The sequence below is a fragment of the Andrena cerasifolii genome, chromosome 2 (assembly GCF_050908995.1).
Source record: "Andrena cerasifolii isolate SP2316 chromosome 2, iyAndCera1_principal, whole genome shotgun sequence".
Taxonomy (NCBI): Eukaryota; Metazoa; Arthropoda; class Insecta; order Hymenoptera; family Andrenidae; genus Andrena; species Andrena cerasifolii.
Window position 1 is genome coordinate 23,246,275 of NC_135119.1, and position 25,878 is coordinate 23,272,152.

Consider the following 25,878-nt stretch of genomic DNA (forward strand, 5'->3'; position numbering starts at 1 on the left):
ACAGGGCAGGGGTTTTGCACACATATTTAGTAGTGTTTGAACTATCAGCACAAATTTTTAGAATGCATTATACTGAAATTTGTACAAGTTACAGGCCGAAACTATTAGAAAATCAAAAGGAAATCGAATTTTTTGGTAGAATACCCCCTTAAACGACTGGCTACAGAATACCTACTTCCATATACCTACTAAATTTATTGAAAATAAATTCCAATTATTTTGTTACGTTTCTCCGTAATATTACTAATATAATTAACGTTGTGATATCTGACCTAGAACGATTTATTTGACTGAATATTGACCTTCATTCGTTCAGTACATTCCTAAGCTTTTCATAAGTTTTACAGAAAGTTTCGCCAATTCATTATCACAAAATTGAAATAATTTTTTTACTATTTTAAGAACTTCTGGGTATTATATGTTTAATTTTAACAAATAAATATATAACTGAGTATAAATAAAAAAAATTGAATACCTTTTTCTCATTCGATAAATATAAAATCAATAATGCTTAAAAAAAATGTAATAAAATAAACTAGAAACACGGTAAATATGAACCCCATAGTAATTGGCTCCTCTACCCTACCTACTAAAAAAAATAATATAACCCGAAGTCTACAAGAAAGCGTAACACCCTCAGATTCCCTAAAACAGAAACTTCGTTGGATGTGTGACTGCGACTCGACCCAAGGGTATCCTCGCGAGGCCGATCTATTCGCCAAAGAAGACCCCTGTTAAACGATCTGCAATGTAAAACTATGGTCGTTGAACATAATGAAGCATCGAACGAGCCGATCTCTCGGCCTTTACGTGCTTGGGGCGAGTCGTTGCTTTAAGCCTCGCTCGTTAGCGCGGGCGAAGTTAAATATTCATACAGTGATGGATGTGCTGTCGCGTATATGTACTTGTCGATGCTGGAGTACGCTTCCGTGCACGATATTTCGCGTTTCCGCTGGCATTGCGCGGTGTTACGCGATCATGCAATGAGCCACAGTTCGGTTTCGTCGAATTCGACCGATCTGCCAGCCGCTTTCATTAATGGCTTTCCATCCATATTTACTTTTTCCTCTGCTCAGCCCGCGTGCCTTTACAGCTTTCATCGCGCGTCTAACCATGTCGATCCGTCTCCTCTATTTACCTTCATCGACCCGCTCATTTTGACAGAACGATACTATACGACAGGTTGCAACGGCAACTTCAGGACTCATCAATTACTCTAATACGCGCCAATCTTCCTTACCGCGAATCAGAACTGCCACCGCATAAGTGGAGGCTTTCGTCCGAAGCGTTTTCCGTTGTTCTGTCTCTAATTTGATTAGCTCGCGAAAGTTATACGTCGATAGAGGAGAGTTTCCTCGAGGAGGGTTGTATTCTTGGAGAATTGGACTTGGCAAACTAACAGGCACGCGATTCCACGTAACAACCATCACCACAGACATTAACCTTTGGCACGACACTATAAGTCCTCGATCTGCCCCCCATTATTCGAAAATACGTTCGCTCCTTCGAGCGCCGATAAGCTTCCCACAAACCCTAAGGCCCTCGAGAAACATGCACCTGCGCAACCAAACGGGAACAAGTGCATCCAGAAACTAGCCCCCCTCCCCCGCAAGCAGAAGGGGTAGATCTTGTCAGCTTTATCGCGAGTAATCGGCGAGTTCCCCGTCGGAACTGGTGGCATAAAATTTCACCCCTCGGAGGGGGAATATTCATTGCGAATGGAGAGCACGTCATGGTCCTCCGAAGAGATATCGTTATCGGAGGAGAGGCTCTCGTCGAAGCAGCCTCACGATTCAGGAATTCACGGATTCGCGGAGCGTCCTGCTGACAAAACCAGGAACAATCCTGCCGGGTTTTCTACGATCGCGGCGTCGAGTTTGTGGTCGTCGGGGTAACTACCCGCTGGCGCATGCTTGTTCTTTTTTTTTTTTTTTGCGAAACGGAGGTCGCTGGAGGAAGAGTGGCTGGACGTGGCAGCGGCCGTGCACCCTCCTACGGGGCTATCCGAAATTCAACGACGACCACGTTAGGGGACGGTTATGGGGGGCAGGCCCGACGCGGAGCCATCAACCAGAACGACCTTCTTCAGCGGCAGCACGTGCTATCGTCTGGCGAAACCCTGGAGAGATAGACATTTAGCGAGAGATCTGCTTGGTCGCTCAGCCAGGTCTGGCTGCAACTGCCGTGGATGGTATCGACTTCCACCCTGTCGCCAGTCAGAATCTACAGAGCTGTTTAGTGATGTAGTCGGCAGGAGAATACGAAAAGAAGAATATCTAGTGGGTCTGGCAGGCGACCTAAGTTAGATCGAACTGCGCAATTGAAACTAATTCCATGGTTACACGAAGTACATATCTGCTGCGTTATGTGGGCCTTATGAGCTAAACACACTTATCAGTTCTATGACAGAGCAGTGCCGCCAGTGTCAATGGTCTCTTTGTTTCAGTGAGCCACTTTGTTTAGAACATGCAATGAGATAGGGCTGGGAGAAGTAGATAGACCGTTGCAATAGAAATAAATAAATGTACTAACACTGCATTAGACACTGCAGGGTTGAGTGCTATCTGAACTCCTGGATGGTGCCACTCTCGATGGATGGAGTGGGAGCAATTTGATTCTCGTAGGGTTTTGCGTAAGGATGACGAGTAAAGATTAACAGATAATAGTATTGATGAAGATCGCTATTTTGTGGATGGGAAGTAAGTTTAATTCTCACGGACTTCGAAAATGACATTTCGCATCGTTCGAGCTGATTGCGACGTATCAGTAGAATTTTTAGGATAAGATCGTCGAACGTTCCACGGCTCGTCGTCTTAAACGCGAAATTACATCTTTCCCGCATGGACGCACAGTGTCTCAGCGAATCCGAGGCGTCAGCATTCCGTGAGCTGGGAACGCGGAAGGTGGGGCGAAGGACTTTCGAGAAAAGGACTGAATCGGAGCGTGGGGAAAGAGATGAGGGTCGGAGGCATTGTTTGAACTGCAAACGAGGAATATCGGCACGCCCCAACCACCCTTATAGCCCCGTCGACTCCCCTCGTAATTGTCTCGTAAATTACAATAAGATGAGAGGAAATGCGTATCGAATTGTGGGGAGTAATTAAAACACATCAAGGGACTGTGAATGCCACCCAATGGCTTCTCGCTAGTCCTTCATTCTCCGTCGTAAAAACAAAGCCGATCGATTCAGTAAAGCAGAAGCAAACTAAAGAAAAACGTCCACATTGCATAAATGAAAATTGAGATCAGCACTTACCAAATAGAACCAGAATATAAAAAAATTATAGCTCACGCGGAGATTCAGTAAACTAAATCGCTAAACTAAATCCTCTAAAAACGTTTTAATTTCTCAGAAAATGAGAGCTCACAGAGCGTCCCTGAAGGAATCGATCCCAGGACGAGCTACCTAGCAAAAAGTCACCCCTGTGTCGGTCAATAATTTTTGCTCGTCGAGCTATCCATCGCGAAATGCCCCGCTGTGCAGGACGACGCATCGAGCGCGACCGTGTCCCAGGCTTCCTACCCATTATCGTCCATTTCAGAGACAGCAAGGCCGCAAATACCTCAGTCTCGAATTTCAATTACAACCGACGAGCCTCTCCTCTCTGTCCGTCGCTCCACCATCCCTTCACACCGACGTGCACGTGTCCCTGCACGCCTCCTGTTACACACCGAACCGGGCACGTTGCTCGAAACAGGGATAACGCTGCGAGCTGAACGCCGGCCAACGCGCGCGTGAAACGCGTGTAACAGGCGGACAACGGCGGAGCTCGGATACGGCGACGGGCTAATTAAGTTTTGCTCTTTTGCGCATTATTTTCTCGCCGCTGTGCACGGCTCGTTCCCCTGGCGTCGCGACCCTGGCGTACGTCAGAACGACGCCCTCCCCCCATCCCCCACGCTGCGCCTTGCCACGCGCAACAAGTGCGAAACGCGTGCTACCCGGCGTTTTTCTGCTGCTCCCTTTCGCGATCCCCCTCGCGGCATAAATATACAGGTTTGGTTTGAAAGAAAAACGGTCGAAGAGATCAGGGAAACGTTGTGCTCGCGGAAACCGGCAAAAACTGACGGTTAACATGGGTCTCGGGGGTAAAACAACCCTGTGGCTGCGGAATCTGGGGTGGTCTGTTGCGGCACGCGTGGGGGATGTTTTAGAATCTCCGTGCGGCAAACTTTATGGTGATGCGGAAAGTATTGTCACTGGCTTTGCTGAAGTTTCTTGCTCTCTAAATATTATAATTGAAGCTTTTGAAAGGAACGACGGTGATCTGGATTATGGGGAGAGTGGACGTACCTATTTTGGACTTTGTCGTTTCGTTAAGGAGAGGAGCGGTGACGAGTTAGTTGAAAAGCTTTTGGCTGACGCATTCGTGTTTATGATTTCAGGAGAAAGAACTAGCGGACGCTGAGAAGATATGCGGCTCCGATGGGAAAACCTATGGCAACGAATGCTTAATGAAGGTAGCCTCCTGCACTTCTCAGACTGACATCGCTATCAGCTACATAGGTGACTGTGGTAAGCATCGCTCGCAACACTCGTCGTTCCCGTTACATATCGTTACAAATAAGGAGGTGGACATTCCTTAATCCCATCATTCATTTGACTGTGAAAGTGTTAAAGAGAAGTCAGGAAACTTTAAAGGAACGAGAACCATACTTTTGCAGAACTTTGCGCGCGAGTAGAATGCGAGCGCGGGGCCCACTGCATGGCTGGTGTATGCGTGTGCCCCGAAGAATGCCCCGAAAGCAGCGAGGAGCCCGTGTGTGGCAGCGACACGAAAACGTATCCATCCGAATGCGAGCTGCAAAAGGCAGCCTGCGGCAGGGACCCCAAGCTACCTGTCCTGCACGTCACATTTTACGGCGACTGCGGCGAGCGATTCGCTGTGGCAGCGTTAAGTACGTTTCGAAGCCATCCGCGAAAGCATTGCAACCATTCTAGATTCTAGCCTCCTGAGATCGCGCTAACAAGCGAAGATCCCGAACCCGAAAATTCAAAAAATTCTAAAACTTTGTGGATATGTAGGGAATTTCCTCCTGATTACAACGCATTTTTTTTGCTGCCCAAAATCACACTAACGGGGTGTTTCATAATTATTTAAACACCTAGTTCAGATTTCACGTGAAACAACGAATTTTAGAAAACATTATTAATATTTTTGTTTATAACTTTTGTCTTGAAATTTCTTTTCTATCTCTTACAGATTGCGAGTTAGAAAATAAAATCGAAAAATAGCCGAATCTTCAGGGGTTAATTTCACCCCCTTAGTGTGATTTTGGGTAGCAAAACAAATTGCGTTGTAATCAGGAGGAAATTCCCTACATATCCACAAAGTTTCAGAATTTTTTTAATTTTCGGGTTCGGGATCTTCCCTTGTAAGTGCCAATAAGAGTATCAAGACGATTGGAACTAATCAGCTATTAACTCAGTAAAGATTCTTTGCTAAGATAAAATAGCTTCTGGAACTGGAAACACTTTGACTTTTTTTCCTAATCACCCTTATTAATCTCACCCCTCTGAAAGCGCCATTTTAACGAACTAACCGTACAGCGTTCTAACAGCCACTAACTACTTTAACCACCGCTTTTTAACCACCCTCCAATAGCCACGATGTCGACACCCGCGGTGGTTCGATTAGCCACCACAGCAGTAGACGTGACCAGCACCCTGGGTCGCGAGGACTGCAAGAACATCAAGTGCGACTTCCAGGCCACCTGCGAGGTCGGGCCTGACAGCTACCCCAGGTGTAGTTGCAAGTTCGACTGCGCCTCGATCTCGGTAGAGAACATGCGCCTGGTTTGCGGCAGCGATCTGAGGACCTACTCGTCCCTGTGCGCCATGAAGATGGAGGCCTGCCAAAGGCAGCAGGACCTGAGGCCCAGACCCATTGACCTTTGCCAAGGTTCGCGCCAGAATGACAAGCTTGCTGTCCATTCGCTGGCTAATCGCCCCGACCTTCGACAAACTCGCTTTTAACTAGTTACATTGCTCCCATAGCGCGCTCCCCAGCTTTGCGGTTCGCGTAATTGTTTACCAAGCTGTTTTTTTCCGGAGCTTTTTCTTTTCGATCCAATGTTTCTTATAGCTTCAGCTTTCAGCTGTTTCGGGTAGCGTAATGATAGGATCAAGGGTTAAGATGATCCGTCAGGTTCCTTTAAAGTGTTGTGCTTGATCGTAGCAGTTGCTTGACGATGATAAGGATCCTCGTGGCTGTAGCGTACTTCACACGAGATTTTCTGTAACGCAGGCATGGACGTGAAGCCCTGCAACGGTGATCCTCCGTTGGTGGACGAGAATGGACAGGAGTACGACTGTGGCAACGGACCAGAACGAAGAGACTGCCCGAGCAATAGTTACTGCCATCAAACCACGCGACTCGCTCGGTGCTGCAAAAAAGGTCAGCTGGATTCACCTGAATATCTTGCTTCAAAGCTACACTGTCTTCTCACTGCTCCATCGCTTCCTCTGTATATGATCATAGGACAGTTTGGAAGGCAATAGTCAATGTACAATAAATGAAAGAATAAGCGAAAGAAAGAAGTAAATGTAAACTGTCCATCGTCCAGCTCCAGAAACCCAGGTCCAGAAGTGCTCGGACTCCTGGCACGGTTGCTGCCCGGACGGCAAGACAGCCGCTCGCGGGCCCAACGGCGCAGGTTGCCCTAGCTTGTGCAACTGCAACAGGTTGGGCAGTGCTTCCGACACCTGCAACCCGAAAACCGGCCAGTGCGAGTGCAGACCTGGCGTGGGTGGTCTAAAATGCAACAGATGCATGCCAGGCTACTGGGGGCTGCCCAAGATCAGCGAGGGTCATCAGGGATGCATACGTAAGAACCCGCGAATGAATTGAAGTTGATCTTGAAATTCAGTTCGAACTTCCTTATACTTGCTAGCGAATCTGCTCTTATCTTATCGAAGCTAGTGGGTGCAGTTTTCAATGGTAGAGCTTGAGACACTTTGCTAGATAGTTCGGTTCACTCGATAGGTACATGGGAAATTTGAGGTTGTTTTGATACAATGCTTCAGCATGCGGCTGCTCGCTGTTCGGCTCCGCCAGAGAGGACTGCGAGCAAATGACAGGCCGCTGCGTCTGCAAACCGGACATCCAGGGCCAGAAGTGCACGATCTGCACCGATTACAACAAGATTTTAACGACTACCGGTTGCTATTCAGGTATCACGTGGCAGCTAAGCTTTATGAGAAACTTTGCGAAACCTAGAATCTAAGGAAACACAGTGGAATACGCTAATGATTACCAATCACCGCTGAAACCTATCTCCCCAAAGTGGAAAGAAATCGAGGTGTTCCCTATCAAAGCAACAAACCCTCGCTTGTAGAGTGTTCGAGTATCCATCGATGAATTATATCGATCGATCGACGAGTGTCTTGACGCGGTCGTTCTGTCTGCTTGCAGCGGACACGATACCGCCGATACCAACGTCCTGCAACGAGCTGGAATGCTACTCTGGTGGCCACTGCTCGGAGATCGGTGGACCACACTGCGTCTGTCCATCGGCCTGTCCATCGGACATACCGTCGGTGCCTGTTTGCGGTAGCGACGGTCAGACATACGACAACGAATGCGAGCTAAGGCTCTACGCTTGTCGCCATCAGGCAGACGTGGTCACGCAGGCGTTCGGCCACTGCAGAGGTGGGTTCACTGAGCGCACGCCGTACAGGCCGCTTTATATACTGCGTTATTAAACTGACAATACAGCTGGAACGAACGACTATTAGATAGAACTGGATCCTAATAGAGTTTCGAAGCTCGACAGCTTTGTCTTGCCAATTGGTTCTCAACGATAGGGACGACTACAGTTAGCGACTTGAAATTCACTTCAAGCTCATTTGTGTCAAAGAGTCTGTCACCTATCTTCGAGTCTACGCTAATTCTATTTGTATTTCTCGACGCTTGATTTTGAAATAAGGTCGATAAGTTTGATGACGCGAGTCGTGGGTATATTTCCAGTTGAATTTTGCTATTAGCGACGAGCAGCGAATTTCTAGGTAATCGGCGAAGCACCTGTAGGTTATTAAAAGAAGACAGCGGGTTGCCTAAACGTGGAGCTACGGTCTTAACGATTTCGAGGGTTGATGTATGATGTAGAGTTTAGAGTAGGTGAACGTTAGATAACATGTAGCATTGAATGGTCTAGGACCGAGCGTTATCCGAAAACTCGAGGAGCGCTTGATCGCGTTACTTCTAGGTTCGATTTAGACAATGCACTAAGAACACCGTGAATAATTTACTAACGATGCTATTACTGTTGGCCTGGGAGACATCGAACCGATCTCGCAGAGCTCGTAACTAGGACTAACGATTAACAAACCTGTTCCTTTGTATCCATAACGTGATAATAAACTCATCAACTTTCTACTAACATGTATACATGATATGTTTATAACCCCCTTACACCCGAACTACTAACCCGGCTACTTTGCTTGCTTTCTTCGCTAACGACGTCGCGATCGATCCGGTTTGTAACGTCTGACCAAAAGAGTCCACTTCCAAAGTGCCCGGCGAATGGGGCGCAACGAGAAAGAAAGCAAAGTGAGTGAAGCTACTCGGAGAGTTCACCGTCGCCGGCGATATGCCCGACCTCGACTACTGAATTATTGAAACTAGGAGGCGGCTGTGCATCGCGTCCAGCTCAATGCTAGATAGTTTCTTCCGCCGAGGGGGGGTCAGAGAATCCGGCAACGCTAAAAGATCCACAGCGTGGCTGTCCGAAGGCGGATTCGTGGAATTCCCTTCGTCCCTGAATGCGCGCTGTCTCACTCCCCATAGGTAAATTCCTGGGGGAAGTTTGGTGACGTTAACTCGCGAAACTAAGCGGCAAAGGGTGGATTTAACTAAATCACCGTCGACTTCCGAGACCGAGGTCTCGTCTTAAGTGGTCCCCGTGAGATACGCCCCGAAACTTAACATTGGAACACCTTTAAGAAACGGTTACCGAACCACTTGCCTCGGTCGTTAAGCACGGCCTCGAAATAAATTAGTCCGAGGCAGCTAAAGCCCACCCCCATCTTCCGACGAGCGTTGCGCCGACTGCTTTTTGATACCGTTGTCCACCATAAATCCATCCCGTCCCCGGGAGGGAAGGGAGCCGATTGGCGTCGAGCTTCGTCGATTCGAGAGTCGCGATAAATCTGTCGAACGGCGCGACGAAGAATTCCCTTTGCATAGCTCCCCCAATCAATTCCTACGGTCTCCAAAACGGAAATTTTGCCTGAAAATTTCTTCGGTACCAACTGCTGCGGATTTCAATTTTTATTCTCCGTTCATACTTAGAATTAAGTAGTCCTCTTTGGAAAGTTCAAATCCCTCGGATCGTTTAATTTCTTGCGCTGACGAGTCGTCCGCGCATGTGCATCGAATTCTTTTACTCCTCCATACCACCGGGGGCATAACTCCGGCAGATTCGGGATTCACGCGTGATCGATTGACTCGTCGTGCCGGGCTATTCCTCGACGCGTACAAGAGAAGGAGGGAACTCGAGGAAAAAGACACTCCAGACTGCACCGACGTCTCCTATCCTCGCAAAGTATTCCACGCTCACCGACAAACTTCGCGAAACGAAACGTTGGAATCTATTAAAGTCTCCTGCTGGGTTCCCGCGACCTTTCACCCCTTATTTTCGATTGCTCAGCCCCTCCGACAGCCCCCAACTCCCGTCTAACTGCGTCGCCCGGTCCTCTCGATCGGTGGAAGTCAATCTCTTAAGAAGTTCTTCCCTGGGACTCGTTCCGCGGAGTCAAACATAAATCAGATTACTCCTGGCTGCTGGACTCACCCCATTCCGCCCTCTTTACCATCCCTTCCATGGAATACGCTCTACGGAGGATCCATGGATCGAAATCACCGGCCGTTTCTTCGTCGTTCTTTCCCTGCGATCGCGTTGGCGCAAGAAAGCTAAGATTCGGCGGATGAAAGGACGCGAAACCGTATGTAGGGGAGACCGGGGATAAAAGTTCCGATTTCGATAAACCATGAAAAATGACTGGAAAATAATGTAGTTATTCTCTTCACAATTGACTAATTTTATCTTAAATTTATTATATTTTATTTTTTTTTAGCTTGTGATTAATATATTGTAATAGGATTTTCATAAAAAGTAATTTATTTGTGGCTGATCGAAGCGAAACTTCTTACCCCTTTATGGGGCAAGTTGTTATCGCATTAGGGCAAGTTGTTTCTAAGATATAAGAGTTGCCTTTTAATGAAATACTTCATTTTCTAATGAAATAAAACAGAATTTTATTAATAATGTTTATTTATGAAGGGTCGGATCAACAAAAATGTATTATCTTTAAAAGAAAGCCAAAGCAATATAATTACCATGAACATTATGTTTGGTATAAAACCTAAACTCTACAACTATTCTGCTTATACATATATTGAAACGACAAATACTATTACATCGTGTTCTTAAGTGTCATTTGATCCATACCAACGAATCGATCAATAATGTCGACGTTAAATAATCGAAATAGAGCAAAAAATAATGATAGAAAAATATTTACTTATCTGGTGCGCGACTAAAAGGTTCTTGCTTACAACCACACGAATCGCTGTCGCGGACGCTATTAAAATGGGCGACAGAGTGGCGTGATCAACTCACGCGGAAAAAATAATTTAAAGTGCAACGCTCTTTTCACTTTGAAGATAGAACCGTCGGAACAACTTACCCCCGGTCTCCCCTGCGCCACTTTCAAGCCCCCAATAAATGCACGGCGTTATTTCCTCAAAGTTCCTTGCAATGGAAGAGCTACGGACTAGAATATAATTGAAAAGGGTCTACATTCCCCGAAATTATTTTCACTCGTGGACAAATCACAAAACAGGCATCAATTTGATTACTGCTTCCAAAATTTTCACAAACAATCGTGACTCCCTTTTTCTCGAGCCGCTGAAAGACGGCTCCCATTCGCGACAGCCAATGACGACGATTAAAACAAGCAAAAATCGTGGAAAGTAGACGTAAAAGCGGAGAGTGTAAGTGCAGCGACGTCCTGCTCGCGTTTGAGCCCTCGACTACGTCGACATTCCACTGCTTTTCAACGGACAAACACAGGGCTAATCCCCCCCTTACTTCAGGGGCTTTTTATAAAATAAACAGCAAGGCGGATGAAATAATGGAACAGCGGAACGGTTAACGGCAACGTCGATAAAACCTCGCCGATGAAAAGGCCAATCGACAAGGAGAGACGGCGCCGTGAAAGAAATTCTCTAGATTCGTAAATGTCAACTCGTATTTCCCGTCGGGCACTCTTCTCCGCCACTCGGCGAACTCTTCAATTGACTAAATCCATCCCCTCCCGTTCTCTGCCTCCCTCGCCGTACCAGGTTCGCTCCGTTCTTCGCCGATTTTCAGGGCGGAAAATACTTTCAATAGGAAGGGTGGAGGAGAGAGGCGGAAGAGGGAGAGAGAAAAGTTTCGTTGTCGGATTGTCCCGTAGTCAATAAACGGGAGTTCGATTATATATATATATATGTCGAGGGGAACACACGAATACGACAGCCAGGCGAGGGCTAGAGGGGCAGAGGGCGGAAAAATGGACAAAGGAAAGAGCAGCGTGCAGCCGGAAGTCGTCGATGTGAAATAATAGGAAGCAACGGTGCAATTGGAAAGTAATTAAAATCCCATCAAGCCGTCTCCAACTTCTGCCGACCGGGGCCACCGCTTTCCCCTTCCGATAGAATTAGCTTCTCGATTCTCATTATTTAGAGAAATTGCGACGCACCTCCGCCGCACTGCCGCCGAGAGAGCCACCCTCTCTGCTCAAAGCCGCCCGATTTTCTCTGTCGGCGGTGTATTAGCCAAGGCCGCGGGAGGAGGATGGAATTACTCCGATGATTAAAACGGTGAGGGATGTCGCCGAGGTTTACATGTCCCCCGCGTAATCGATCGAATGGGGATATGCATCGGCGGCGAAAAGTCAGACGACACGACAAAGCTTTGCATCCCTTTTCCCGCGATCTCTCTATTTCAATCGTCCCGCGGAAAGAAGGGAAAAAGCTACCCTGCGACCCGAGTGCTTTAATTCGTTGCTCGTCCAATCGCGGTTCAGACACTTTTAAATCCACCGAGTCTAGACCGAAAGTGACAGGAGAGGTACGAATCCGCCGGCGCACGTCTACAGAATACAGGGAATTGCGTGACATTTTCAGACGACCCCATGGTGAACACGGACTTTCCCGTGAAACGGTACACCGCGGTGCAGTACACCCAGCCGGCGGCCGCCATTTCGCCGCTATCGAAATCCACCAGGCATCTGTTGGTGCCGGAACCGGATCCACGCTATTATTACACCCACCGGGCGCATCAAGAAACCATCACGATCGACAGAGACAATTTGAAGCACGGTAAAAGCCAAGCCCCCGCTATTCAATCTCGCACCGCGCGCCCTGCGGATTCGCTGGGGCCTTATGTGCACACGCGCGGGCAAGCGGAGCCCCCGGGATCTACTCGAAACACGTTCCGTGGAAAAGCGTCGGCTTCTGGAACCCCACGCTTCGTAATTCGCTCGCGATAACATACTCGGCGCGACGTAATTAATAGTTCGGAACAGCGCTGGGCCGTGATAACGAACTGTGTGTACTTGCTGCTTTGAACCGCGCGCTCTAAATCCGCTTTACAGTTAATTCTGGATCGGCTCCAGGTCGGTGATTGGATCGATAACTGTTCCGAGCAGCGTTCCAATGAGCGCCGAGCGTCCCGCGGCCCGAGGAACGCTACGCCCGCGTGCGAAATGGATTTACAGTGGCGTTCTCTATTTTGCAGGAGTGGCGGCAGCTTACAGGCCGACTCCGGCGACTATCCGCGTGGTGACTGCGCTGCTCGGCGATCTGTGCACCGACGACAAAGACTGCACCATCCCTAACAGCGAGTGCTCGAATGGGGGGTGCATTTGCTCCGATGGATACGCGGAAACCAGCGACAGGCAGGAATGTTTCGGTAATAAACAGAGTGTTGAATTATCGAGGTATATCTACTTACAATTAGCGGTGGTCTTAACCCTTCCAGTGTTTTAATTAAACAACGCGGTACAGTCGAAAAAGTGACCACATTCTTCTTTATATTTATTTATTTATTTATTTATAAACGGACCTACTTTACCTAATATAACCTTTACCTAATATAACAAAAGATAGACATGCTAAATTACATGGTACACCGGATAAGACATTATCCGAAAATCCTACGTTGTTTTTCAGAATTTTAATCGGGAGGGTCGGCAGATTAAAAGAAACGCAGAGAGGACGAGGTTTACTGGAATTTTTACTACCCAGTCTTTTAAGCGAAAAATTGCCAATATATTGATATTAATCTTCCATTAAGTTCATGAAGAAGTTCCTGAACAAAGTTGAAAATATTGCACGTCACAGTAGAATACCTCCTTAAATTACCACCGACTGTCGCAGAAATTTCTTCACTATTTAGAATTCGTCGAACTAAATCCCGCAAAGTTTACGCAAGTTTCCAAAGGAAAGCTTTTTCACGGTGCCCATGCTATCGACTTAAGAACTACGTCCCATTGCAAATGGGAGCAAAACGATGGAGTAAGAAGGCAGTTTAGAAAGTAGCGTTTTTCCTTGCTCGAGCGTTTAATGCTTCTTACGTCCTTGGAAGGGCCGAGAGAAGAATCTAATTAACCCGTTTGCAGCGAATTACGTGCCGGTTACGCCGACCGAAGAGTTCCGTGCCTGCCTGTCGTACCCCTGTCACGCGACATCGACGTGCATCGATCTGCCCAGCGCCACGTTCGTCTGCATCTGCCGGCCGAATTACACCGGGCTATTATGCGACGAGGAGATCAACAAAAGGGATTACGAGGTGCCGTCGTTCGACGGCAAGAGCTACGTAAGGATGAACAGGCTGAAGGCTTATCACAAGTTCAGCGTCGAGGTCGAGTTCAAGACGTACGCTGACAACGGGATTATACTTTACAACCAACAGAAGAGCGACGGAACTGGGGATTTCGTCTCGTTAGCCATCGTAGACGGGTATGTAACTACTTGTTATCCCGTCGACTAACCCTGGGGACAGCAAAGTGAGACAACCACCACGGCATTACTAGTGGACGATGAAATATCACAACAAATTAAAAGATTAATTGAGAAAAATACGGGGGTTGATTGAGCCGAGTTCGATCATTGAGACTATAGTCGATGTGCATTGCAAAATGATTATGAATTTTCTATTTGTTGGCTGTTGAAAACAGTGATGTCTACAGTCAATTCTCGTTATAAGCTCATTTCGACTATGCGCTGTATGCTCGGTGGCTATCCCCACCATTTCTTGGAATCCTGCGGTCGAGAGTGAATGTCGATTCTCTCACTCGCGCGACACTCTCGTTGGCGACTCAGAATAGTCGACGCTATGCGTTGTAAGCTCGCCGCCAGCTCCGAGCATATAACGAGAATCTACTGTATTGTGTTGGTAGAGAGATTTTTGAACATGTACGATTCCTCTTACAGGCACGTGCAGTTTCGATACAATTTGGGAAACGGCCCAGTGATCCTCAGTTCCTCCGAGAGAGTCACCATGAAGACGTTCCATCGCGTGGCAGCGAAGAGGTACCACAAGGATGGTGTTTTGATTTTCAACGACGGCGAGGACGTGGCTGGCCAGAGCCAGGGGATGCTCAAGTCGCTGGATTTGAACCAGGACGCATTCATCGGGAACATGCCCACGAACTACTCCAAGTGAGTACACTTTATAGCGATTTTAGCGTGACGAAGACGACTTGCATTGTACGAAGTCTAGGATCGTCTACTTTAATCTTTTTACTGGTTTAAAATGGATAACTCTAGACTTCTGAACTGTATCTCGGATTTTAGCAGAAACTCATTGACTGGCATTTTTACTTCCCAGAGTTTACGACAACATCGGCACCAACCACGGCTTCCTCGGCTGCATAAGGAAGCTGAAGATCAATCGGAATTTCGTGGACCTTCACGTGGGCCACGACAAGGACATCCTGGAGAGCTACCGCGTGAAAGAATGCGGGGAGAATGCGTGCGCCAATTTGCCCTGCCAAAACGGCGCCACGTGCCAGCCGATCTTCGAAGAGGATCTCTGCAACGGCCGCGAGTGCAGGCGGATCCAGAAACGCGGGAAGAATAGGAACAAGAGCGGCGTGAATATCGTTCGTTGCAAGGGATCCCATTGCACCTCGATCGATCAACGGAGGCCGAAGAAGAACCCGAGGAAGCGTTGCACGACGCCCAAGTGCGATTACGACTACGACATCGACTACGAGAACAATTACGAACACGGGAATTACGCTGTGGAGAAGTACGACCCACCCGATTACAGGTGCATCTGTCCCCCACAGTTCACCGGAAGGAACTGCGAAGAATCCTTGGATCCCTGCATAGGCGAACCTTGCCAACATGGCGCCACTTGCGACATCCTTCCGCAAGGAGGTTACGTCTGCAAGTGCCCGCCTGGTAGAACCGGAGAACACTGCGAGATCCGTGAGTAAAATGTGCTATTATATATTTCTGGTGGCCGGGCAAACGAGTATAACCCAGACCGAAGAGCAACTCATAACATTTCCAATCTTCGCTCGATTACAGTGGACGCCGAACTGACGGAGCTGTTGATACCAGAAATGTCTGGGGACGGTTTCCTCGAGCTACCCTGCCTGGAAGGTGTCGCGAAAGCGTTCTCCATCGAGCTGTGGTTCCTCACGCACGCCAGCGACGGCCTGCTCCTCTACAACGGCCAATTGAACAACGGCCGAGGGGATTTCATTAGCCTAAACCTGATCCACGGCAAGCTGGAGTTCAGATTCAATCTCGGCAGCGGCATCGCCAACATCACGTCGCCGGATCCTGTCACTCTCGACACCTGGCACTGCGTCAGGATCAGCAGACTCGGCAGGGAAGGTGTCCTCCAGTTGGACGACGGGACGGTCGCCAGAGGGTTGTCCGGGAGTCCTTTGACGGAGCTGAACCTGGAGATGCCGCTTTACGTCGGTGGCGTCAAGTGCGTTTGAAAATTAACGAAGAACTCAGCGTCTCTCGTAGAGACGGTGTCAGGCACGATGAAGAATATGCAATCAATCTTTTGACGATTGCAGGCATTGGCGAGAGGTTCATCGCCTAGCGGGAGCCTGGACCGGGTTAGTCGGCGCGGTGCAAAGACTGATGGTGAATGGAAAGACTTATCAGAATCTAGCAGTGAACGTCACACAGCACAACACGGAGATCTACGATGGTCTGCCGTGTCCCAGCAACGAGAACCCATGCCGCAACGGTGGAGTGTGCCTGCCTCTTCTGAACAGCTACCTATGCAAGTGTGCCAGTGGCTACAATGGCCTCCATTGCGAATTTTGTGAGTTCCATTCTGTACTCTCGTTCCATTTGATTCGAGCATTGCTCGTCAGCTGAGCAGGAAGAATCAAGTATCATAATATTGAAGATGTATCGTTCTAATTGATCCAGTCATGGGCTACGACGTGTCCACTGAGCTAACAGAGAAGCCAGTTCGCTTCAAGGGCGACAACTTCTTGCAATTCAGGCACCGCGGCGGAAGAAGGTAAAACCTACGGGACAGTGCGATATGCTCTACCATTTATTCTTAGTATCACTACAGCACACCTCTCGAGGTATCCCGAATTTAGGGGCACCATTGTTCTTAGGCTGTCCGATAACGATTAGTAACGGTAGACTAACTAGTTCCTCGTTGACAAAGTATCACTAACCTTCTGATTGTGTAACACCAACTAGTACTAACTCGACTAACACTACCCTCGGCGAGTACTTTGAGGAGTCCTACTCCGACTACGACTTGGAGGAGGACGTCGACTACGATTACGAGAGTTACGATTACACGGAGTAAGTTTCTAGGAAACATAGCTGTGGCGTACTCGTTTGAGGAAGATCTATCATGTACCCTGTGCCCGTGTGCCGTCACGATTCTCGTTGGTGTAGCGGATGCCAGTAGCAAACCCTTCAAGCCTGATCTCGAGCATCCGCAGACACGATGCGTTCCAAAAGGGCTTCCAAAGAAGTGTCGCTGATCAGATTTGAGGGGTTGACAAGAATCAGTAAATGTTGCTTATGTTTTGGAGTAATGCTTGCCTGAATGTGTAATGTCCTCGTCCTACGGCACCGTAGATCAGTGTTTAGTGCTTCCAATCAAAAGCACAAGCTACAGAGAACGATGTTTTAGGCGCAGAGGGCAGCAGTCGAACAAGTTCGAGCTGAGGCTTAGAACAACGCACGCGGAAGGTCTCATCGCTTGGATTGGAAGAGGGAAAGTCGAGCACCTTATATTATCGCTACACGGTGGCCAAGTGGTTCTCACGTACAAAAACAAAAATGACCAGATATCCTTGAGGAGCAGGGTTCGTATCATGCCATTCCTAACACGGAACTTCTAAGTAAAGCCACCAAGCTCCCGCAAAGATTCCAAGCAATTAAATAAACCCGCCGACCTGAAGTACACCGTGTAAAAGCCACGTTTATTCCAGGAACGAGTGGACGATGGGGTTTTCCATCACGTGAGGGCTTCGAGGAGGCGAAAGGCCTCGATGGTACAGATCGACGACTACGCCCCAGTGAAAGTGTCCACGGAGGCCACGCTACTGACCACCAATGGCAAGCTGTTCATCGGTGGCAAGCCGGGCCACCGCGGCATCAAGGGCTGCATGACGGACTTCGTCGTGGACAAACGGAGGCTCCAACTAGCCAGGCGGAAGATAGAGCACTGCCACGACAACGACGTATGATAACGAGCCCCGGGTACGACGACCGTCAACGTGACGTCGCCTATGGCCACCCTCGTCGACTGGACGGCACCTTTGTCCTCGACGAGTTAGCACCAGCCTGAACACAGACGCGAACGGAATCCTTGGGGTTGGCTGGTTCCTGAACAGAGGGAACCAAACGGGGCGCGAGTCTCGGACGGACTAAGAAAAACGGGGCAACGAAATGGAGGATAGAAGTGGAAGCTTATAGAGAGACACGTGATTCCTGCCAAAGCCGTACGAGGGGGGGGGGGATGGGACTGTTGGAGAAAACGATGATCGTGCCATGGGGGAAGGATGGAACGCGGATCCAATAATATAGCAGGCTAACTCGTATATTTATTTTCGTTCGGATAGCATAGAGACAGAGCTATGTTCCGTCAGGGTCGTTCGTCGACTGGCAACCGCCTAGACAGGGGGAAGTGTCGGGTAAGAAGATGTACGTGCACGCACGTTAAACGCCGCACGTTCTCATCGAAGGACAATAATATATTTTTAAGGTGAACGAGATTAATATACATACGGTTATACAATATGTACGTATGAATCTTACGCGTATACGTGCGACGAGGGGGGCGCCGATGTTGGCGCGGAGTGTGGCAAAAAAAAAAAACAGTGCTAGGCATAGGAGGGAGAGGGGAAGGGGGGGGGGACTTATCGATAATCGTTAGTCGTTACTCTGTAAGTTAATAATATATCGAAGCACCTATAAATGTTTTACGATGCCAAGACTGACTAAAGAGGGGGAAAAAAAATACAGGACGGATAGCGTGGCTTGGGCGAATGGTGGGAAGTAGAATTGACGGGGGGGCGATAAATCGGTGTTATGTTTGAGTGTTTCGGTAGAGAGATTTAACGATCGTGGATTATCAGAAATAGAGGAATGTATTTTAAAGGACTTGTTGATTTATGCCAGTAGAGAAGATAAACAGAAGAATAAGATACACCTATACACACGCGTACCCCTACACACACACACACACACACACACATACACACAGTGACAGATATTATACTAAGCAAAAGTATAAAAGTATATGGAACAGACACACCGTACAACGTTGTTCTACTGTTTCTAGGGAGGCAAGGCTTTTTACAAATGCGCAAAATATATATATATAATATAAATATAAATATATATATTATATATATTATATAAATATATATATATATTATATATATATATTATATATATATTATATATATTGATATGATGCAGATTACATTCCATGTAATGGACACACGCCGCGGTTAAATTCCACGCGATAGGGTATACTGCGAGCGTATCGGTCAACGATGTCCTCTTACATTTCAATCAAGAAGCAAAGCATCGAGGGAGCCTCGCCGCGAGGTCACTCCCGGTTCCGTTCGACAATCCGCGCGCACTTGTACACGAGTGTACCCTTCAGATTCTAAAAGCGAAAAGAAAACAGGATGGACCGTCAGTCAGCGGGAAATTTCTTCTTGATAACAGGGTTCACGGGAATGCCGCGATCGATTCAAATGTAAATGGACTGGAATTGATGCGAACGAATTGCGCCGAGTCGTTTCCCCGACACCGTAATTGTAACTTTTAAGACATCGTTAGTTTATGAAGAGGGGAGAAAGGAGCTCTGTAGCCAAGAGTGCTCTGACTGGCCTCTGATGTGGGAGACGATTCGAGTTTCTCGGAACGACAGGAAATAATAATTAACTATACGATAATGTACCCGCTTGTGTGTAACCGAATGATCAACGAGGAGTGTCTGAATGAAGTCTGACGTGTGTGCGTGAGGATCGACAGCCGTTTCGCTATACACTTGTAAATAACTACAACACGCTGATCTACGAATTAATTGTCGTTTAGTGTGTGTGTGTGCCGCGCGCGCGCGACGCGCGTACGTTGGACCTAACGAAGCGCCAGGACGACCTAATTAATCGTTAATGTTCATCGAAACAGCCTTTCGACGGTTCGCGTCACCATTGCGATTTCAGTTTCTCTGTCGCACGAGGGAAACGGAAATGTCTGCGGGAACGTGTTCTTCCCCTGCTCATCGATCAGAGCTGTTCGAGAACTCGGGAAAAGCGGCCGGAGTTTCACTCGAGTCAAACAACCAACTCGAGTATTAGGCAGCATCGAGTAGCTGAAAATAAATCGCTGCGAGACTCGACCTACTCGGCTCTCCGTTTCGGGAGCTCGAACTTTTTTCAACCTACTCAAAGTATCACACGAATGGCGATAGATTCAATACGAATTTCGAATTGCTCGAGCAGCTCTGTCATTGATCCCTTCGAACGAAGCGTCTAACCAGAAGCCTAAGTTAATTGTTCCATTAATTATCTGCCGCGAGAGCAGCTCCGAGAATCTCGATTTATTTCGTCGAACCTTTCCAGCGTCGCTCAGTGACTAAACGAATCTTTGGTTTGTAAAAATGCGGAGCTAATTGAAAGGGATACTTGGTAGGGATAAGTGTCGGCGAAGAGGAGCGTCTGCGAGCTCATAATTGTAAGTTTGTTTCGAGCACGCTGTTACGTGCGTGATTATAGTCAAGAACAAAATCAATTGGCTGATGGAGTCTAATAGAAGCGTAGTGTCTAGCTACTCCCACCACTGTACTTCTCAAACAGAGAAGCAAGCTTCGCATGAAGCAAAAGTAGAATGTAACCTATCCAATGTAACTCACAACTTGGGAACATGGCTTTAAGCATTGATTTTGTTCTAACTATAGGGTCTAAACGCGAATATGATACATATCTTTAACAGGCATAATTTTTTATACCAAAAGTCGACGCGATTTGTTATTAATTGGCGCGTGAATACGACCATTTCTGTCTGGAAATGTTCGACGTCGAAAACGTTCAAGTAGTTCGAAGTATTCGTTGGAGAAACGACCATCGATCGACCAAAACTATCGCGTCATTGTTGTTGAAAACCGAAATCGTCTGAACGTCTAAACAAATTCAGCACTGACTCCGCTGCTACGGTGAACCCGTTGAATACTTTTATTCTGTTCGTTTACTTCAGAGACACGCTTACACGGACTTTTGATAAAGCCAATCGTTTTGTATCCTAACCTCAACGTTTCGAAATAATCATATCTTCTCGCCTGTCTGTCGATTTCTATTATAACCTCGAAGAAGTTCAACGAATCATCACACCTCGGACAGTCAGGTCTCGACTAATATACTGTAAATTGTTCCTCGTCGGTAACACGCGAGAAATCGAACGATCGCTCGCAATATCGTCACATATCCTCCCTTTTGAAGTGCGATTTTTTTGTATCCGCTAAATTGATATCGCCGTTTAAACATATCGGAGTATATTCACGGCCAGTAACGCGGCTCCCCGTGAGGAGACAAAGAGCAATTCCATTGGAACACACGCTTGTATCGTACAACTCCTGGTCGCGTTCAAAAAGCACGATCTGTACGTTTGCTACGACTGATCGACGTTACGCTTACGAAACATATTGTCCGTTATCGTTTGAACGATATTAGCCGTTATACTTCCACGGAAACTATATAAAATTTATACGTAACAGCAATTGTAGGTTTCAGTTACGCCCGCGGGCGACACAGTCTCGAGGAGGATTATTTCGTTCGCGACGTCGCGTCTCGGAACACGGAGGGAAGTTCTAGCTAAGTAGTTTCTGGTAAAATAGAATGCACATTAACTCACCAGAAAGAAGAGACGGGAAGTGTTCCGAGACCTTCGTTATCGACTGTGTGTCACCGTACGCTTGTCCCCACTGTCGATCGCGAAGTGTCGATATGCGAACCGCCATGTTCGTTGCGCGGGAGACCGTCGACGCAAGCGCGAGCGTGTCCGCGCCGATACCTAAATGTGTTAAACCACGTGGACTTGATGGAAAGGTACAAAATGAACCAACAAGAGGCGTTACCTTGCTAGGTCGAAATTGCGGAAGGATACGTAGCTGCTCTGCCCCGTCGAGAATCACTAAGCGGTTCACGTGACCGAATAGCACCTGGCCGTTTGAAATTGAAGCGTGCGCATCGAGAAAGAGGTAGGGGATCGGAGGGGATATTCAAACCCCACGCCAAAGAATTACTGCCAGTCCATGCAAGCGTGGTACGCCTTCATGTTTCGCTATCTCTCCTAAGCACTGCGACTCCAATTTCTCACTGTCTCGAACACTAATTTCCCGAAATTTCGCGACGCGGGGGACGACCGCCTCGCCTGGCGGGCAGGAGATGAACCGAGCGGAGAGTTGCGGTTTACAGCGACACCGCTAGAGCGCCGTTTGTTTCGCGCGTAGGACACCCCCACGCGACAGAGCGATCATCTTAATTAGTTTTTTTACTTTGATACCGTCTTTAACTGCGACCACACGCCGTTCACTGACCTAAAGTATTCGTGAGCTACACACTGTATAACAAAAGGTAAGCGTTGTAAAGTGACTGTATATACAAATATAAATTATGCGATTATCTTGAACACGGTGTGCCTTTCCTAGTTCCTACCCTGCTTATGTATCAGCTAATTTAGAGTTGCATAGTTCACGTCATTTATGGGGCAGTTGTCTTCTCGGAGCAATATCTTTATTTTCCTACAAATACAAGTTTGTTATGCGTATGTATTCGTCTTAAGAGTACGCTCATAAATATGTGAATATAACATTTACATGCGCTTTTGTTCAAATATACATAATATAGTACTATCTGCAGCTCGAAAGGTGAGCAGTGATGAATCTCTACATCGATAAAACGTAAACGTGTTTAATGTTAGTAGAAAAGAGTAGAATGATGTTATTAGAAGGAAGTATAATGAGACTAGCAGATTGATCGTGTATTTATCTAATAGTTGTCGCAATTGTCAAATTACCGTTGTTTTATTTGAGGGTCGCTTTCTCCAAGCGTCGGAACCTCGAAACCTAAGAAAGTTTCAACTTCGGAGTTTCAACTAAAAATCAATGCCTCGAGAATTTGTATATTGGTTTTCTTTTGTATTATATTTAACTATGATCGATAAAGATTTACGTAAAAATTTTGTTGACTTCAGTTCTTAAAGCAACATGTTTCATTTACAAAACAGAATCGGTACTTCAAGTTTCGAGAGTTTCGAGTTTCGAAGCCTTACAAACTTTCGGATTTGAGAATTTAAAAATTAGCTTCGAAACTACCCCTAGTTTTACTGAGGTCAGAATTGAAATCTTCCCATTGACACAGGAGAATTTGTAGTATCGCTTTGAGTAACAAGTATGCCGTACTTAAATTAATTAGGATAAGTGGTTCCCAGTTAATTTGTCTGTTTTACGAATGCCGATGGTCAGAATATATAATACATATCCGAACATTGGGAGATTGTGTCTTTAATAATATTTCATCATGTTCGTTACAATGATACGGTAGATATATGATGTCTGTGTTCTTAGATCTAAATTTTTTTTTTAATGCAAGTAGTACACATACCATTATTATGCTAAGTCATATGTACAAATCCTATTAATGTTACTTAGAACTTGTAAATTATGCCATTTACGTATGCACATAAATGTCTTCCTACCGAATACGTAAAATTGTTCACCTCTAAAGAAGTGGCTTTAAGATTAAACATGAATATTCCCACTTATTCAAACATAAAACATTCCTCATTCGTCATTATGACATTCTTTAGCCTTTTAAAGTGCCATGTCAATACTTTCCCTTCTCTTCTAATTAAGAATCAAAATCCTCCAGCGAATTCGTCACGAGACATAAGTGATATAAAGTAGCATGGGAATTGGGTATTCTCTTCTCAATGTGAGTCAAAATTATAATACATTCAAATATAAAACAATAACAAATTCTAATAATAGATTAAATAATGACATAATACTTGTATCTGCTAATATAAATGATAATGACAAATATACAAATGTTGGTAATGCGTAGAATTCCATAAGAAACGGATACTACTGTATGTAAATTAGATATATTACACGAAGAAACATTTCACGGTATGTTATACAGAATCTCCTGTCCCTTGACAAATTCTGTATAAAAGAATAACGATGAGTACCAGATTAATATTACTGTAATATCATATACATATGTATATTTATCTTAAATATATATTAATTGCATCAATTATACTGTATTACAATAATATTAATATGTAGAAACCACAAAAGAATATGAGCATTACATTTCTTCATTCCTAAAAAAAAGTCTGTTTTCATGCCTCTGATTATACATGATTAAAAAAGAAAATACGTAAAAGAAGTTAAAATGAAAACTAAAGTGTGAAAATGATAGTACTCTACGGAAATTTCAATTAAAATTTATAGTTCTTACGTAATTCTTTTGTATGGTAATGAAGATTATAATATATTGCGTTATACTTGCACTTCAGTTGCATGTTATTGTACAATAGTTTTACCTTCTTTTTACACGATTCACGTACACGAAAATGATATGTACGCGCTGCTTGTAAGCTTTATGCAAAAATATATCGGTGAACAGATTAATATTCGTTTATAAGTTACTGTAAATATTTTCATGTAAGGGGAAACATATGGACGGCAGAAATCTTATGCTCACCATATATACTCGCGCATAAATGAAATATGCGAACAACGAATGATCGAAATTTTCTCTATACGTTCTCATATAAACTCTAAAAATCACGCGAAACAGTTTGATTGTGTCGTTTCCATGAGACACCGATATACTATCCAATTACCAGAAAAATGTGTAAAAGACTACTTTATCCTAATATCAAGACTTGGAAATGGAAACTATAATTTGAATTTACTGTGCATATAGATTATACAGCGGCATCAGCTAATAACAGCAGCGATAATCTTATTACATGTTGTATCAACAATGATAATAATGACGATAGTGGTCATCTACTTACATGCAACTAATAACTACTTATACGACAAGTGCAAATAAAATGTATCCACCTAATTCTAACATACGAAATAGACAATTATTATACAATACCTTTTAGGAACTTGAAATTCTATAATATCGCGTTTTATAAACACCTAAATATATCGATATTGAAATTAAAATAATTAAGCGCCGAAACGCTTCGGTTATTTTCTCAGAAAATTGAAAACAGCGAGCTATACTAGCAGAGCCTTGTTAGAGTGTTATAGCTTCGTATATACATCACTTCATCTTCAAAAAATAAACATCCAATGCATTTTAAAGTCTTTAATCGCCTGATTGCTAATCACGAAATTAAATTCATCTCTAGAGGATAAACCACCGATCTCGTTTCTATGCGATGCATCTTGTCCTCATAAAATACATATATGTGTATCAATCGATATCGATATATATATATATATAAACTGTACATAGAATGCATTAATAAATTAGTGTTAAGATACGAAATACAGGTTTGATTGAACTATTGACCCTATGAAATCTTTGCCTGCAACATATACTCGATCTTCCTTCGCTGGCACGTATGCCCTTATATTCTGTACACAAGTATAAATAATGTAAAAACCATTGAAATGATATACTAATGCTACACTGTAGTTGATGGGCGTAACTCTTACACGTTTACTTTGTACAATATTTTACATTTAGCGGTGTGAATAGCACCTATCATAATTCTCATTCAATAGATGTGTAAGGCATAAGCATTGCTCTCATACTTTCGGTGAAGAAGTGAAAATTACAAGAAATGTAAATCGCCACCCATCAACGATCAAACTCTTCCACGGTAATTGGTCTCCAACGGGACGAGGCAAAGTAGTGCGCGTACTTTCTTAAATAATGAGAAACACATTTTTAGCTTCTGTTACACTCTACCACTTGAATCTGTAAGACCCAGCTACTTCTTGTAATCGCTATAATCGTCACGCTACACGCTATACTGTAGTGACATATAAAATACAGTTACATATTTACTTGACGTATATTACGGAGCATATTATATATAATTTTATAGTTGGGAAAAATAGAGACGGAATACGTTACGAAGGCACAAGGAGGTCCTGCTACATAGATTCAACAATCTGTCAGATAAGAACGTAAAAGTCTTCACGTTCAATTGTCTAGGAGATGTGTCGTGGAAGAATGAATCATTCATTGCAATCTCGATAGAAGTGCAATGTATACTCCGAATAATCGATACCGTGTTTATTCTGACAAATATTCTGCAAGAAGAAAAG

General features: G+C 45.4%; 2 protein-coding genes across 16 annotated transcripts in view; one reads left to right on the top strand and one right to left on the bottom strand.

Annotated features, from left to right (window-relative positions):
* LOC143378950 (agrin) overlaps positions 1-18,380 on the top strand; it is a 379,111-nt gene extending 360,731 nt beyond the window's left edge. For 2 of the 4 annotated variants that reach the window (XM_076831106.1, XM_076831107.1), the window contains 18 exons: positions 4,387-4,516; positions 4,666-4,899; positions 5,607-5,903; positions 6,249-6,398; positions 6,568-6,828; positions 7,028-7,174; positions 7,416-7,652; positions 12,174-12,368; positions 12,787-12,960; positions 13,670-14,009; positions 14,484-14,711; positions 14,881-15,485; positions 15,588-15,999; positions 16,094-16,347; positions 16,458-16,551; positions 16,743-16,850; positions 17,188-17,362; positions 17,489-18,380. In XM_076831106.1, the coding sequence (XP_076687221.1) occupies positions 4,387-4,516; positions 4,666-4,899; positions 5,607-5,903; positions 6,249-6,398; positions 6,568-6,828; positions 7,028-7,174; positions 7,416-7,652; positions 12,174-12,368; positions 12,787-12,960; positions 13,670-14,009; positions 14,484-14,711; positions 14,881-15,485; positions 15,588-15,999; positions 16,094-16,347; positions 16,458-16,551; positions 16,743-16,850; positions 17,188-17,362; positions 17,489-17,746 (4,299 nt within the window). In that variant the 3' untranslated portion in view covers positions 17,747-18,380. The remainder of the gene's footprint in view (positions 1-4,386; positions 4,517-4,665; positions 4,900-5,606; positions 5,904-6,248; positions 6,399-6,567; positions 6,829-7,027; positions 7,175-7,415; positions 7,653-12,173; positions 12,369-12,786; positions 12,961-13,669; positions 14,010-14,483; positions 14,712-14,880; positions 15,486-15,587; positions 16,000-16,093; positions 16,348-16,457; positions 16,552-16,742; positions 16,851-17,187; positions 17,363-17,488) is intronic. The other 2 variants (XM_076831108.1, XM_076831109.1) reach the window with 2 other exon arrangements.
* A 4,539-nt stretch (positions 18,381-22,919) lies between these two features.
* LOC143378954 (myelin regulatory factor-like protein) overlaps positions 22,920-25,878 on the bottom strand; it is a 62,432-nt gene continuing 59,473 nt past the window's right edge. For all 12 annotated transcript variants that reach the window (XM_076831130.1, XM_076831121.1, XM_076831124.1 and 9 more), the window contains one exon: positions 22,920-25,863. In XM_076831130.1, the coding sequence (XP_076687245.1) occupies positions 25,789-25,863 (75 nt within the window). In that variant the 3' untranslated portion in view covers positions 22,920-25,788. The remainder of the gene's footprint in view (positions 25,864-25,878) is intronic.